Source organism: Aquarana catesbeiana, linkage group LG02 (assembly GCF_042186555.1).
Source record: "Aquarana catesbeiana isolate 2022-GZ linkage group LG02, ASM4218655v1, whole genome shotgun sequence".
Taxonomy (NCBI): domain Eukaryota; kingdom Metazoa; phylum Chordata; class Amphibia; order Anura; family Ranidae; genus Aquarana; species Aquarana catesbeiana.
This window is the reverse complement of record NC_133325.1, coordinates 511,618,332-511,631,667: the sequence shown is the minus strand read 5'-3', so window position 1 is coordinate 511,631,667 and position 13,336 is coordinate 511,618,332. Positions and strand designations below refer to the sequence as shown.

Here is a 13,336-nt window from a genome sequence, read left to right as displayed (position 1 = left end):
ATATAAAAGATAAAGACATCAGTTTAATCAGACCAGTACTTTGTATTCTTTAGCCTTGAAACACCCTTTGGCAGAAACAACAATATCCATGGTGTACAGTTTACTTTTTAAGACCTATTACCCAGAACGTCCTTAGAGAACATTGATGTTTACAGTCAATGATGGTCAACATCAGCACATATATTGGACACACAAAAAGAATCAGTACTGCATTAGGTGAATACTTCCGTTAATGGTGGGGATGCTTCCAGTTATATTTTACTTGAAATATTTTTTTTAATTTGTATCTGATTCTTAGATATATTATAATATCTGAAAATATATCTAACAAGATTAAATTACATATTCAGGCCTTATGATCTGAATTATTTCAATATTCAATTATTCTTAAGCTTTCAGTATCACAACAGAACTTAGACTAATATTTATGTACAGAAACCCTAATGTATAGAGAGACCACTAGACTATGATAAATGATATGTTTCTGATTTCTTAAATTACAATTGGCTCTCAGATTACAAATACATAATTTTCTAAATAATTAATACAATAATTATTGTGTTTTGAATATATTTATTTTGTTTTATAAATACTGTATCTATCAGTTTAAATGCTATTGTCTAGTATACTTAAGTGTATTAATTTTACATACACCTATATATTTCTAATATATTTTGCAGTCTTGTTGAAGGGTCCCCCAAAATGCATTGACTTGACCTTTGGCTTTAATATTTGACCAGCAGCCTTTCCTTTGAGACATTTTGCTTTCATTTTAATAATTACACTAGTGATTTTGTGCACATTTTGACATACCTGGAGTTTGACAAGTCAAGGTAAATACTGTATATGGAATTGTGTTTGTTTTGACACTATATTACTATCTCAATGAATCTAGTACCATCACATATGCTTTTTAGAGATGCCCTGTATCTTTGCCAAGGACAAAGAACATACAGTACCTGCCTTGAGAGTTGAAGGGCACTAGATAAAAGATCAACACCCCAGTGGTAAGGACAATGATGTGGTTGAGTGTCTGCTTGTTTCTTAAACCAAGTAGATAGAAAATAAATACATGAACTCTATCACTGTCAGCGATAGGTATGTACATACAAAGTCATGTAATTACTCCAACAGAAAAGCAAAATTTTTGGTTCTGTGAATTTAAAATGGATTAAACTACAAACATTTTAAAGAGGATGGACACACCAATTAAGGAGCAGCATTCCAGAGATTGATCCATGATCAATTCAAGGACATGACCAGCTTGGGTGCATGTAGGGAGCTAAGAGTGCAACACTAGTATGATATTAAGTCTGGAGAATGAATTATAGAATGAGAAAGTAAAAATAATATTTCCTAGTGTTCATATTAGACAGGCACAGTCTCCAGGCATTGGATAGATGCTATTTTGGAAAACAAATGCAATAGATTAAAAGAAGCACTATCTTTTAGGTGCCTGCAATTGATTAGAACAAAGAAATGCTACAGATGAAGCCCAACTTGTTGTTTAAAGCATAATTACCAGAAGGAGGAGATATAAAACAAAGTACATTATATGCCAGATGGTATGAAACACAAAGATGAGAGTTATTTTTTATTTCTCTTTTTATTAATGAAACATTGTAATACCACGTGATAAAGAGGGTCCCTGGTGATTATGAAGGATGAAATGATTTCACAACTGTTAGATAATAATGTATACTCTGCAGTAACAGGGGATGCAATACTGGGTTCAGAAAAAATATTTAATCCCCTTTACACTGTCGGTTTAGATGCCATTCATTACCAAATGTGTCGTACACTACAAGTAGCCCATTTATTTGAATGGACTGCCAATGTTCGACCATAGAAAAAAAATGGCATTTTGCAAAATGTTTTTTTTTTTTTTTTTAGCACTAATGCATTTTTTCTGTGTTGCCATCATGATTTATCATCTTTGGTACAACAAACAAAGACATATTTCAGTGACAGAAATAACATTTTGAAGAAGGTTAAACATTTTAATGATTATTTGAGGTTTATTCCGTAACATGGAATTTTGTCCAGCTTTTACTCATCGATTTATCAGAAGTCTAGTATCAGAGTTCATCATCTATGATTAAAAGATGTGATTTATCCTCAATCTTTTTAAGTACTTTGCATTTTATATATGAGAACAACCACTTTTATCTAACGCACACTACAACTAAGTAACCTTTCTGTGAATCTATGACAGTGCACAAAAAGGTTGCACAATATTTCCTGGGCATTCAGCTTGTATGCAGTGTATAGTAATTTCCATCCTAGTGTGAACAATGGGACATGCATCTTTCATTTTCTCAAATGTGTTATTTTCCTTCTTGATATTAACATATTTATAACACTAACCAATAATGTACTGCGTGAATTGTTCTTTTCAGAAAGTTTTATTAAACGTGGTTTTGAAAACCCCCCACAAAATATTATAGATGAAAAAGAAATACATTGCTTAAACAAAGTCTAATTTCTAAGGGGCAAAAACGCATTTTAAATACACTCAGTGGGGATGTATGGATGAATGGTGGGATGCAAGAAAGACCATTTGAAGGACTATAATGCAATATGGTTGATTTACTAAAACTGGAGAGTACAAAATCTGGTGCAGCTGTGCATGGAAGCCAATCAGCTTTTAACTTTAGCTTGTTCAATTAAGCTTTGACAAAAAAAAAAAACGAAGCTGATTTCTATGTAGAGCTGCACCAGATTTTGCACTCTCCAGTTTTAGTAAATCAACCCCAATGCGTACAAATAAAGAGAAGAGGAGATTTTCATTGTGCTACTGTGGTTTTCCAACATCCCCTAATTGTATGCAACCAGAGAAACTATCCCCCATGGGACTTTTAAGGAAACCACTGAATTTTTTTTTTTTTGGTCCCATGGGGGATATTTTCTCTGGTTGAATACAATGTGTACAACTGGGAGTTTCAACCTAAAGGTTTTTACTACAAGTAACCAAGACTTTGTGGTAGTTCAACCAGTAGTAAAATTGTGGATCTATTGTACTTTAGGATTTTAGGACATCCTAGCTTTAGATAAAAGGTGAAAGACAGTTAAAACAAATGTCTAGCAGCTGCTCCAGCAGTGAAGGAGTTACAGTTAACAAAAAGAGCAGGAGCACAGCCAAAAATCTTTGTGACACTGCAGCAAAGTGTGATTAATTACATCTAGACAAGCAGCACTGTCACTTATGTTGTCCAGACAACCAAAGACTATTCCTTACAAAAGTAAAATTTCAGCTGGAAACATAGGGGAGATGCATACTTAAAATCATCAGTTCTGCTTCATTGATCATCATAGCTCCCTTAGCATCCCATGGTCTACAGCATTCAAAAAAGGCCACCCTTTACAGCTGCCTCCTCCTTTCCTCGAAATATCGATTTCTCAATGGGCACATCTGCTCCACAGCGCTTGTCTGGGGGCCAGCATTTCCATAGCAAGTGTCTTGCTGACCTTTGGCACTGGAAGGGACAGAGGACCCAGCAGGAGATTCAGTAATGATTAGCACTGCTCACAGGCATATAGCGGATGCAGAACCATGGGAGCTAGACGTAAACAAAGGATTTCAATTGTCATGGTGCGTATTGGTTTATTCTTGTAACAGCATATGCACTCCTACATGTGAATTTAACATGCCTGTGAGCAGATCAAATAGGAAAAAATAAATGCATCTGGAAAGGTGGATCTCAAAAGGTACCTTGAGCTTTTTAATGACTGAAAAAATAGAGGCATCTCACCTGTAAAAAAAGGTTGTTCTACATATTTAAAAATATAATTCAGTTTACTGAAAGGTCAGACCTACATTCCTTACTGTAGAATTTCTCTTTTAAGCAAACAGTATACTGCCTAAATCCAATTAATCTAACAGTTACGTCAAATGGTTACACATTTGTTACATAACTCTTTTGTCAATAAATACATTTAAAATCCTATTCATACTCTACTCCACTTTATACAAATAACAATGCTATCATCAACCATGAGATAAAGTAGAATTACAGTTAATACCAGGCAAAATCAAAATTTAACAGGCTTAACAAAAGTGGAAAGCTTTTTTTTTTAAATGGAAGGATATTAGTTGAAAAAGATTAGTCTTGTGAATGAGAAATTAGGCACATAGTATGACATTAGGGCAAAAAATGGCTGTATAAAGAAATCACTCTTTTTTAATCACATGGCATAGTTTTAGTGTTAGCACTAAAAATATTTTGTTTAGAAATAAATGAATTTGTTTAAAGTGAGGTATATTTTCAGCCTGGCTTCTTTGATTTTTTGCCAACAGGGTTAAAGTGATACTAAAGTCTCAGTTTTTTTTCTTTAAAAATAACAAACATGTTATACTTACCTGCTCTGTGCAGTGGTTTTGCACAGAGCAGACCAGATCCTCCTCTTCTGGGGTCCCTCACCAGCGCTTCTGGCCCTTCCCTCCTGTTGAGTGCCCCCTACAGCAAACAGCTTGCTATGGGGGCACCCGAGCCAAGCTGCTGCTCAATATGTCCATTCAGACATGGAGCTGCAGTTCAGCCCCACCCCTTCTCTCTCCTCATTGGCGCACTGACTTTGATTGAGCTAATAGCGCTGCGCTGCCATCTTAGCCAATGAGGAGGGAGAGTCCCGGGCAGCCGAGACACTCCTGCAATATCGCTGTATTGAGATGCACTTAGGTAAGTATTAAGGGGGCTGTTGCACACAGAAGGTTTTTTTATCTTAATGCATAGAATGCATCAAGATTAAAAAAAAAACCTTCTGACTTTACAACCACTTTAAACACTAATTAAATTTCTGATGGTTCATTATGTAACTTGATAATTGTATGGCTATCGTTAGGTTTGTAATTAGTATGATAATAGCAAAATTATGGCATGGGGATTTTTCTATGCAGCAAGCCCTAAGAAGGCTTGTGAGGGTAGAATCCTGAAGGAAAACCTGATGCAGTCTGCAAGAAACCTGACCCCAAGGCAGGGGCGTCGCTAGGGGGTGGCTTTTGGGGCTATAGCCCCAAATCTGGGGCCAATAGCCCCGAGTCTCGGCAGGGGTCCCCAAAGGGAAAGGGGAGGCTCTCTGGGGACCCTTATGTAAGTGGGGGGCTCTCTGGGGACCCTGATGCAAGTGAGAGGCTCTCTGAGGTCCCTAATTTTAAGGCAGAGGCTCTCTAAGGACCCAGATTTAAGGGGGAGGCTCTCTGGGGACCCTAATGTAAGGGGGGGCTCTCTGGGAACCCTGATGTAAATGGGGGGCCCTCTGGGTATCCTGATGAAAGGGGGAGGCTCTCTGATGGCTCTGATGTAAAGAGGAGGCTCTCTGGGGACCCTGATGTAAGGGGAGACTCTCTGGGGACCCTGATGTAAGGGGGGACTCTCTGGGGACCCTGATGTAAGGGGGGGACTCTCTGGGGACCCTGATGTAAGGGGGTCTCTCTGGGGACCCTGATGTAAGGGGGGACTCTCTGAGGACCCTGATGTAAGGGGGGACTCTCTGGGGACCCTGATGTAAGTGGGGGGCTCTCTGGGGATATATATACATACACACGTATATTACTGTATATACATATGTATGCCCGCCCAAGCATATGACATTCTTTACTACGCTGCTATGGGCTCTAGCCCCAGATCTTTTGTAGACCTAGCAACGCCCCTGCCCCAAGGAGAAGATTTGTCTTCCAGCAAGACAATAAACCCAAACTTAAAGCCAAAACGACACAAACTTCCTAAAATATCAATGTTAATTTCTTGAAATAACCAAAACAGAGTCCAGATTTCAATTCAATTATGGATTTGTGGCTGGATTTGAAAAACAGGATTCACTAATAACCCCCTTGCACCCCAAAAGAGCTGGAGCAATTTTACAGACAGGGATAAGGAAAAATTGCAATTTCTAGGTATGCAAAGCTTATGGAAACCTATCTAGCAAATGGATATGTGCTGTCCTATAGAGGATTTCTCATAAGATTATTGTCTTATGATAAGACCTATAGGGTTGATACAATTCATTAGCATTCCATGTACACCTGTGCACTCAACACTTCCCTCATTTAAAATGAATTTGAACATTTACCTTGTAAAACAACCCATTACATTTAATAGAAAAATGCAAAGCAAAACGTGTGTATATACTGTATTTAACCACTTAAGCCCCAGACCATTTGGCTGCCCAAAGACCAGAGCACTTTTTGCGATTCGGCACTGCGTCGCTTTAACTGACAATTGCGCGGTCATGCTCCCAAACAAAATTGACGTCCTTTTTTCCCCACAAATAGAGCTTTCTTTTGGTGGTATTTGATCACCTCTGCGGTTTTTATTTTTTGTGCTATAAACAAAAAAATAGTGACAATTTTGAAAAAAAAAAAAAACACATTATTTTTAACTTTTTGCTATAATAAATATCTCCAAAAAATATATAAAAAAACATTTTTTTCCCCTCATATTCTTCTACATATTTTTGGTAAAAAAACGTGATAAGCATTTATTGATTGGTTTTATGGCATTTTTAATAAAAATTTTTTTTTACTAGTAATGGTGGTGATCAGCGATTTTCATCGTGACTGCGACATTATGGCGGACATATTGGACACTTTTGGTGCGATTTTGGGACCATTCACATTTATACAGCGATCAGTGCAATTAAAAATACATTGATTACTGTGTAAATGTGACTGGCAATGAAGGGGTTAACCGATAGGTGTCGCTATAGAAGTTAAGTGTGTCCTAGGGAGTGATTCTAACTGTGGGGGGGAGGGGCTATGTGTGACACGACACTGATCACTGCTCCCGATTACAGGGAGCTGTGGTCAGTGTCAGTGTCACTAGGCAGAACGGGGAAATGCTTGTTTACATCAGCATTTCCCCGTTCTTCCTCTCCGTGAGACGATCGCGGGTATCCCCACGGACATTGAGTCCACGGGACCCGCGATCACACTCACGGAGGTCATGGGGGTGTGCACGCGCCCGTAAACTGCTTCTTAAAGGGCAACGTACAGGTACGTTGATCTGCCTGTACGTGCCCTTCTGCCGACGTATATCGGCGTGAGCCAGTCGGCAAGCGATTAAAAATTATAATTAATTCCGTATTTATCGGTGTATAACACGCAGAGACGTATAACAAGGACCTTAATTTTATGAGAGAGGTTTCAGGAAAAATAAAAAATAGAAAAATAAAGAACTTTGAAGCGAAATAAGGGTCAGTGCTCATCAATGCAGCCTCGTTATTGCCCATCACTGCAGCCTGATCTGTGCCCATCTGCAGCCTCTCCATTGCCCATCATCGCAGCCTGATCTGTGCCCATATGCAGCCTCTCCATTGCCCATCATTGCAGCCTGATCTGTGCCTATATGCTGCCTCTCCATTACCCATCATTGCAGCCTGATCTGTGCCCAGATGCACCTCTCCATTGCCCATCATTGCAGCCTGATCTGTACCCATATGCAGCCTCTCCGTTGCTCACCATTGCAGCCTGATCTGTGCCGAATTACACAGAGGAATTTCCTGTTTACTCGGCGCTCGCAGTCACATACAGTCCGGCTCCTTGGCCGGCTCTTATGATAGACAGAACACTGGTCCAATGCCGGGACATGTGACGTCTACCCTAAGAGCCGGTTCCAGGAGGCAGGACTGTGTGTGACTGCGAGCGTGGAGTACACAGGAGATCCCGGCTTTGTGTAATGTGGCGGAGCTTGTCCCCCCTTAACCTTCGAGGTAGCCAGGTACAATAGCCACGTATAACACACGTGCTATACGCCTATAAATATGGTTCCTATTTTTTTTCCTTTTTAATTAGTGATCACATTACCTCTGTTCTCAGTTGCATAAGGGGCTTAGAGAGGTGTGGTTGGAGATTGCAGGGGGGCATGTCAGCAGGAGGCAGATACTGCAATGTATCTGCCTCCACACTGATCTTCCTGGTGAAGCGCTGTGCAAGTGGGCATGTCAGCATAAATCTTGGCCACTGGGGGACAGATAGGCTGTTCTCCCAGCACAGCTGGAAAATTGACCACACTGGGATAGATGTGCTCTTGTAAAGGGTCTTACTGAGGAAGTCAATGCCCTGACGACACGCATCTAGGGGCGGAGCTTACACACTGACATCACACCACAGCCATGAAAATTGAATGTTTGCCATGCCTTGCAGTTTGCACAAGCTGATTGTGCTTCACTTGTAAGAGTATTCATTTACCTTTTTACTATTAAATCCTTTGGAAACATAAAGCACTAGATGTTACTCTTCTTTTACATATAAAATTCATTGGGCAAGACGATCCAGGTTCTTGGAACCCTATTGAAGAGCCATTCATCTAAGGAGGTCTGTGATCCATAATTTTGCCAGGTGTCATCATTTCCCCTGGAGGGATAACTGCTGATTTTTCTCTATGAGGTGAGCAGCCTGTAAAACTGGTGATGGAGAGCACTCGTTCTTGTTTGCATGGTTTGGTGAATTGATTTATGGCAGGATTTTCTTCAATCAAGCATTATTCACATGAACTTTTGTCATAAGATTTTTCACATTCATAGTTTTGTACACATTTAATAGCGCAATAACAACTTGTTTGATATTATTGTTTTTCACTTAGTATATTGTTTACGGATTAGTCATATTATAAGATATTTTAGTAACGCAGCACTGTTTGTTCATACATAATATTGTTTGTAGGTGGAAGTGAAATCACTTTAGGTGACAGCAGCTACTTTAGTCTTTATAATTCTCACAGTAAATTGCACCAATTGATTTTTTTCAACTGTTATAATAAGGGATGTTTATATTCCTTGTAACAGCAATAAAAGTGATACATTTTTTTAAACAAATAGTGTAAAAAAATATCCCACACTCACACATAAACAGTGATCGCACCACACATGAGGCATTGCCGTGAACATCAGAGCGAGACCAATAATTTTAGCACCAGCCCTCCTCTGTAACTCTAAACTGGTAACCTGTAGAAGCTTTTAAACGTTGCCTATGGTGACATAGTTTGTTGCCATTCCATGAGTGTGCCCAGTTTTGAAGCATGACATGTTAGGTATCTAGTTACTTGACGTAAAACCATCTTTTTTATTTATTTATTAAGATCTTGATAGGCTGAAACATGTTAGTGTTGGCTCTGTTTGGAACATGTGTACCCCGTGGATGAAATGAAGAGACATTTTAGTCATCCTCACCTGGTTGCCGACTTTATCTACAGTACATGGAAGGTCATTGACATTTTATGAGAACAAGAGCCACGTCATGCTGCCCTAAGTGTGCCAAGACCTCCGTGAAAAGTAAAGTAGATTTTGTTTCTTCAGACTATTGTTTCTTGGCATGTACATCACTTTTATTTAATTATTAGTTGTTAGTTTGTAGATATTTTGTGTAAAGCTGGCCATATATTATACAATTTCCTGCCTGCCTGATTGGATACAAATTGAAAGTATTGTTAAGGTGTGACCTCATATTTTATTAAATGTAAAGGAAAACAGTACAATAAGGTTGTATAATGCATGGCCAGCTTTAGAGACCAAGCTTAAACAGTTAATACAGGAGCAATGAAAACACAGGATACGTGGAAATTCTTTTAAAATGATAATCATGAAAAAAGATGGATGTAAAAAGATTACAGAAATCAAAAGGTTTATATGGTCACACAGGCTAACCCAGCCTTTTTCAACCAGGGTGCCCCTGGGGCGCCTTGAGGTTTCTTCAAGGGTGCCCTGGCAAAATGCCTAAAAATTGTATCCAAGCCGGCGTGTGGATGAAGCCTGACTTTTAGTTACACAAAGCCACAGGTTTTCATTATGTACCATTACAACTTTCTAGACATTGGCATCCTAACAACCAATGACGTCATCAGTTAATAAGGAGGATGTCTGTTGCCCCCACAGCATCCTTGTTTGACCCTCCTCTGCCTCTCTGCCTCAGCACTGGGGTGACATTAGCTGACTGATAGAGAGAAATTGAGGGAGAAGAGAAACATTGGAATACTAGTCAGTACCTGTGTGCAAAAGTGTATTTGCTTTGGAAGAATAAATTACCTCTTAGATTGGGTGTCCTATGTGTGGATGTTTCTGCATTGTGTAAAGCTATTAGAAGAGTTTTTTACATTTTAGAATGGGGTGCCTCGAGACTGTCCATAATTTTAAAGGGTGCCTTGACTGAAAAAAGGTTGAGAAACACTGGGCTAACCCATGAGCAGATACAAAGCAAATTTTATCTATTACATATACATAAAAAAATAGCCTATTACAAACCTCAGTAATACGTGGGTTGGTGCACTTGACATTCCTACTGGACCAGTCCAGCCACCGGTTTTGGTTAGATATACAATGATGTTGTAGGGTACACCGTCCTTCCCCACTGCACCATCCACACTCATATTTATGATCCGCTTTCAGGCAGAGACCACAGCTTTCTCTTTGAGCCGAACATTTGTACAGATGAACTATAGGGAGAACAAAAATTTTAAAAATAAAAACAATTACATCTTAGCACATTAAATGCTGTAATATGTTATAAGCAAGTGAATTTATGTGATGTGCATTTTAATACCTCAATCCCTAAGCTAGCTGCCATAACCCTGACAACGTTTTTTTTTTTTTTTTTTTTTTTTTTAACGTTAGGCAGCCGGCTTTCCGATAAAAGTGATTCGGCACAAGATCACATACATAGCTTCCGGGTTGTTTCCGAGCTTACTGGAGCCATTGGTAAGCTCAAAACCGAGCTGATGCAACAAATGGCTAGGCAGGAAGTCGAGTGAGGGCAAGATAGCCCACATTCGGCTCTTTGCCCTTGGAGGACCGGAGCGATCTCCAATGTGACATCCGGTTCTCGGGCTTAAAGAGGAAGTAAACCCTCCTATTGTTTTCAGCCAAGGAACCTGCCATCTTGGCCTCTGTTTAATCTTCAACTGCCATGATGCTGCTGCACATGTGATCAGTTATAACACCAGCCATTGGATGGTTTGACAGTTTGGTTGAGAGCACAACCAATGTGACAGTTAAATTCCCTCAACATGCCGGCAATGTACCTGTTTTTTAAAACTGTTAAATCGATGGGTTTACTTCCGCTTTAAAGGCATGATTTAAAATTTTTATTTTTTAAAGTCAAACTGTCCAAAAAAAATGTTTCATTTGCTTTTAAGGGTAAATGAGAGATCTGGGTATTTTTGATGCTTATTTCTATTACAAGGGATGTTTAAATATTATAGGAATAAAAGTGATCAAAGAAAAAAAAAAGGGACAGTGTAAAAATAAAAAATAAAAGTAAAATAAATAAGAAAAAAAATTAAAATTTAAAGCGCCCATCCCTCTGTGCTTGCAAGCAGAAGCGAATGAACATATAAGTCACGCCAGCATATGCAAATGGTGTTCGCTAGAGCGAGAGCAATAATTCCAGCACAGGACCTCCTCTGAAACTCTAAAGAGCTAACCTGTAAAAGAATTGAAAGTGTCACCTATGGAGATTTCTAAGTACTGTCGTTTGTCACCATTCCATGAGCGTGCATAATTTTAAAGCAAGACATGTTGTTAGGTATCAATTTACTCGGCATGACATCATCTTTAACATTATACAAACAAATAGGGCTAACTTTACTGTTTTATTGTAATCATTAAAGTGTATTTAAAAAAAAAAATGTGTTTAAAAGACCGCTGCGCAAATACAGTGTGACATAAAATATTGCAACAACCACCATTTTATTCTCTAGGGTCTTTGCTAAAAAAACAAATATAATGTTTGGGGTTCTAAGTAATTTTCTAGCACAAAATACAGATTTTTACTTGTAAACAACAAATGTCAGAAAAAGGCCTGGTCATAAAGAGGTTGTAAACCTCAAAAAAAAAAACAAAAAACGAAAATAAAATAAACCCTGCAATACAAAGGCATAATGAGCCAGTGTTTCTTCAGGATTTGCGGGCTCTAGCGCTGTAAATGGCTGGAGCCGCAATGACATCACTCCCGTGCATGCGCGTGGGAGCCGCCGTTCATGCACAGGTTCAGAAGGAATGGCACCAGCGGGCCGTTCCTTCAGAGCACATGCACCAGTGATATCACTGGCTGCATGCAATGAAAATATCTCCTAAACTGTACAGGTTTAGGAGATATTTTCACTACCTACAAGTAAGCCTTATTATAGGCTTACCTATATAGGTAAATGTAAGCAGGGGGAGTTCACTTCCTCTTTATGTGGTTAAAAGCAACATGGTTTAAGGCGTTGAAGCATTTTCTAACATAAAAGACAATGATCATCTATAGAGAGTGCTTAAAAATAATGGATGTTGGGTGTGTGTATTTAGTGTGATATATCTAACATTACTGTGGGAGTTGAAGAAAGGGAAAAGGAAGCCATATATTTTATTTTTGGATGAAGGAAGATAAGGCAGGGATATTCCTATTAGGGCTTAAGGATGTGTGATCTTGGGTGGTGGTGGCGGGCCTTGGTGCCATGGATGTTTGGGGTGGCGCCTCCCTTGATGTGCAACTACTCCGTAGAGTGCGGGGGCGGTGGGTGCGGCCGGGACGTCTGGGGTTCCAGGCGCGCCATCATGGGTCTGGAGTATCAACATGGGTTCTCTTTTCCTTGTTTGTCTCATTCGATTTTTTTTTCCTCTTGTTTCAGAGACCCCTGCAGTATGTTGGTATATATTTATTTTACATATTATTATGGTATGTTTTTTTCTTGGTACCTATTGGATGAGATCAATGCTTGTCGTTTTTGTTTTTTTTTGTTATGTAAATGTAAATTTTCTTCTTAATAAAATTAGAATTGAGAAAAAAAAAATAAAATAATGGATGCTTATTCTGGGCATTGACTCAGAATGCATTGTACTAATTAATAGGGGTAGCTAGGTAATTAGCCCTTTTATTTCTCTCAGAACTTTTTTTACTTGAAAACTAGTACTATTCATATGGTTAACAGCATAATGTATCTATGGGTAACATGTTTACCTAGTTTATTTAGGTAGTACATTCAATTTTCTAAGTTATTTAAAATCAGTGTGACATGATAATATTTTCTTTTCTTTTCTTTTTCTTTTTTTACCTTTGATATCATGTGGATTGTCAATGATGAAATTTCCATTCCAGACGACCGAGAAAACTACAGGCAGGTCACTTATATCCATTCCCTCATAAAAATACTGAAAACAAAGTGAACATGAAGTTAGAACCGCTGTAAGGGAAATATATGTGCAGAATTAAAAGCTAACTGACACTACACTGAACTTTCAGCCTGACTACCTAGAGCTGTGACATTTATAAGAAAATATATACAGATTGCCCAGATCCAGTTATGAAAAATTTGGATCTATGCCAAATCTTGAGTCTACACCACATGGGTTTGCTATATATGATTAT

At 38.8% G+C, this 13,336-nt stretch overlaps 1 protein-coding gene across 1 annotated transcript in view; it reads right to left on the bottom strand.

The window, feature by feature from the left end:
- Positions 1–13,336, bottom strand: part of PLXNA2 (plexin A2) — a 518,514-nt gene that overhangs the window by 147,138 nt on the left and 358,040 nt on the right. The window contains exons 11-12 of the mRNA XM_073615770.1: positions 13,023–13,119; positions 10,234–10,424 (exon numbers count right to left, since the gene is read on the bottom strand). Of these exons, the coding sequence (XP_073471871.1) occupies positions 10,234–10,424; positions 13,023–13,119 (288 nt within the window). The remainder of the gene's footprint in view (positions 1–10,233; positions 10,425–13,022; positions 13,120–13,336) is intronic.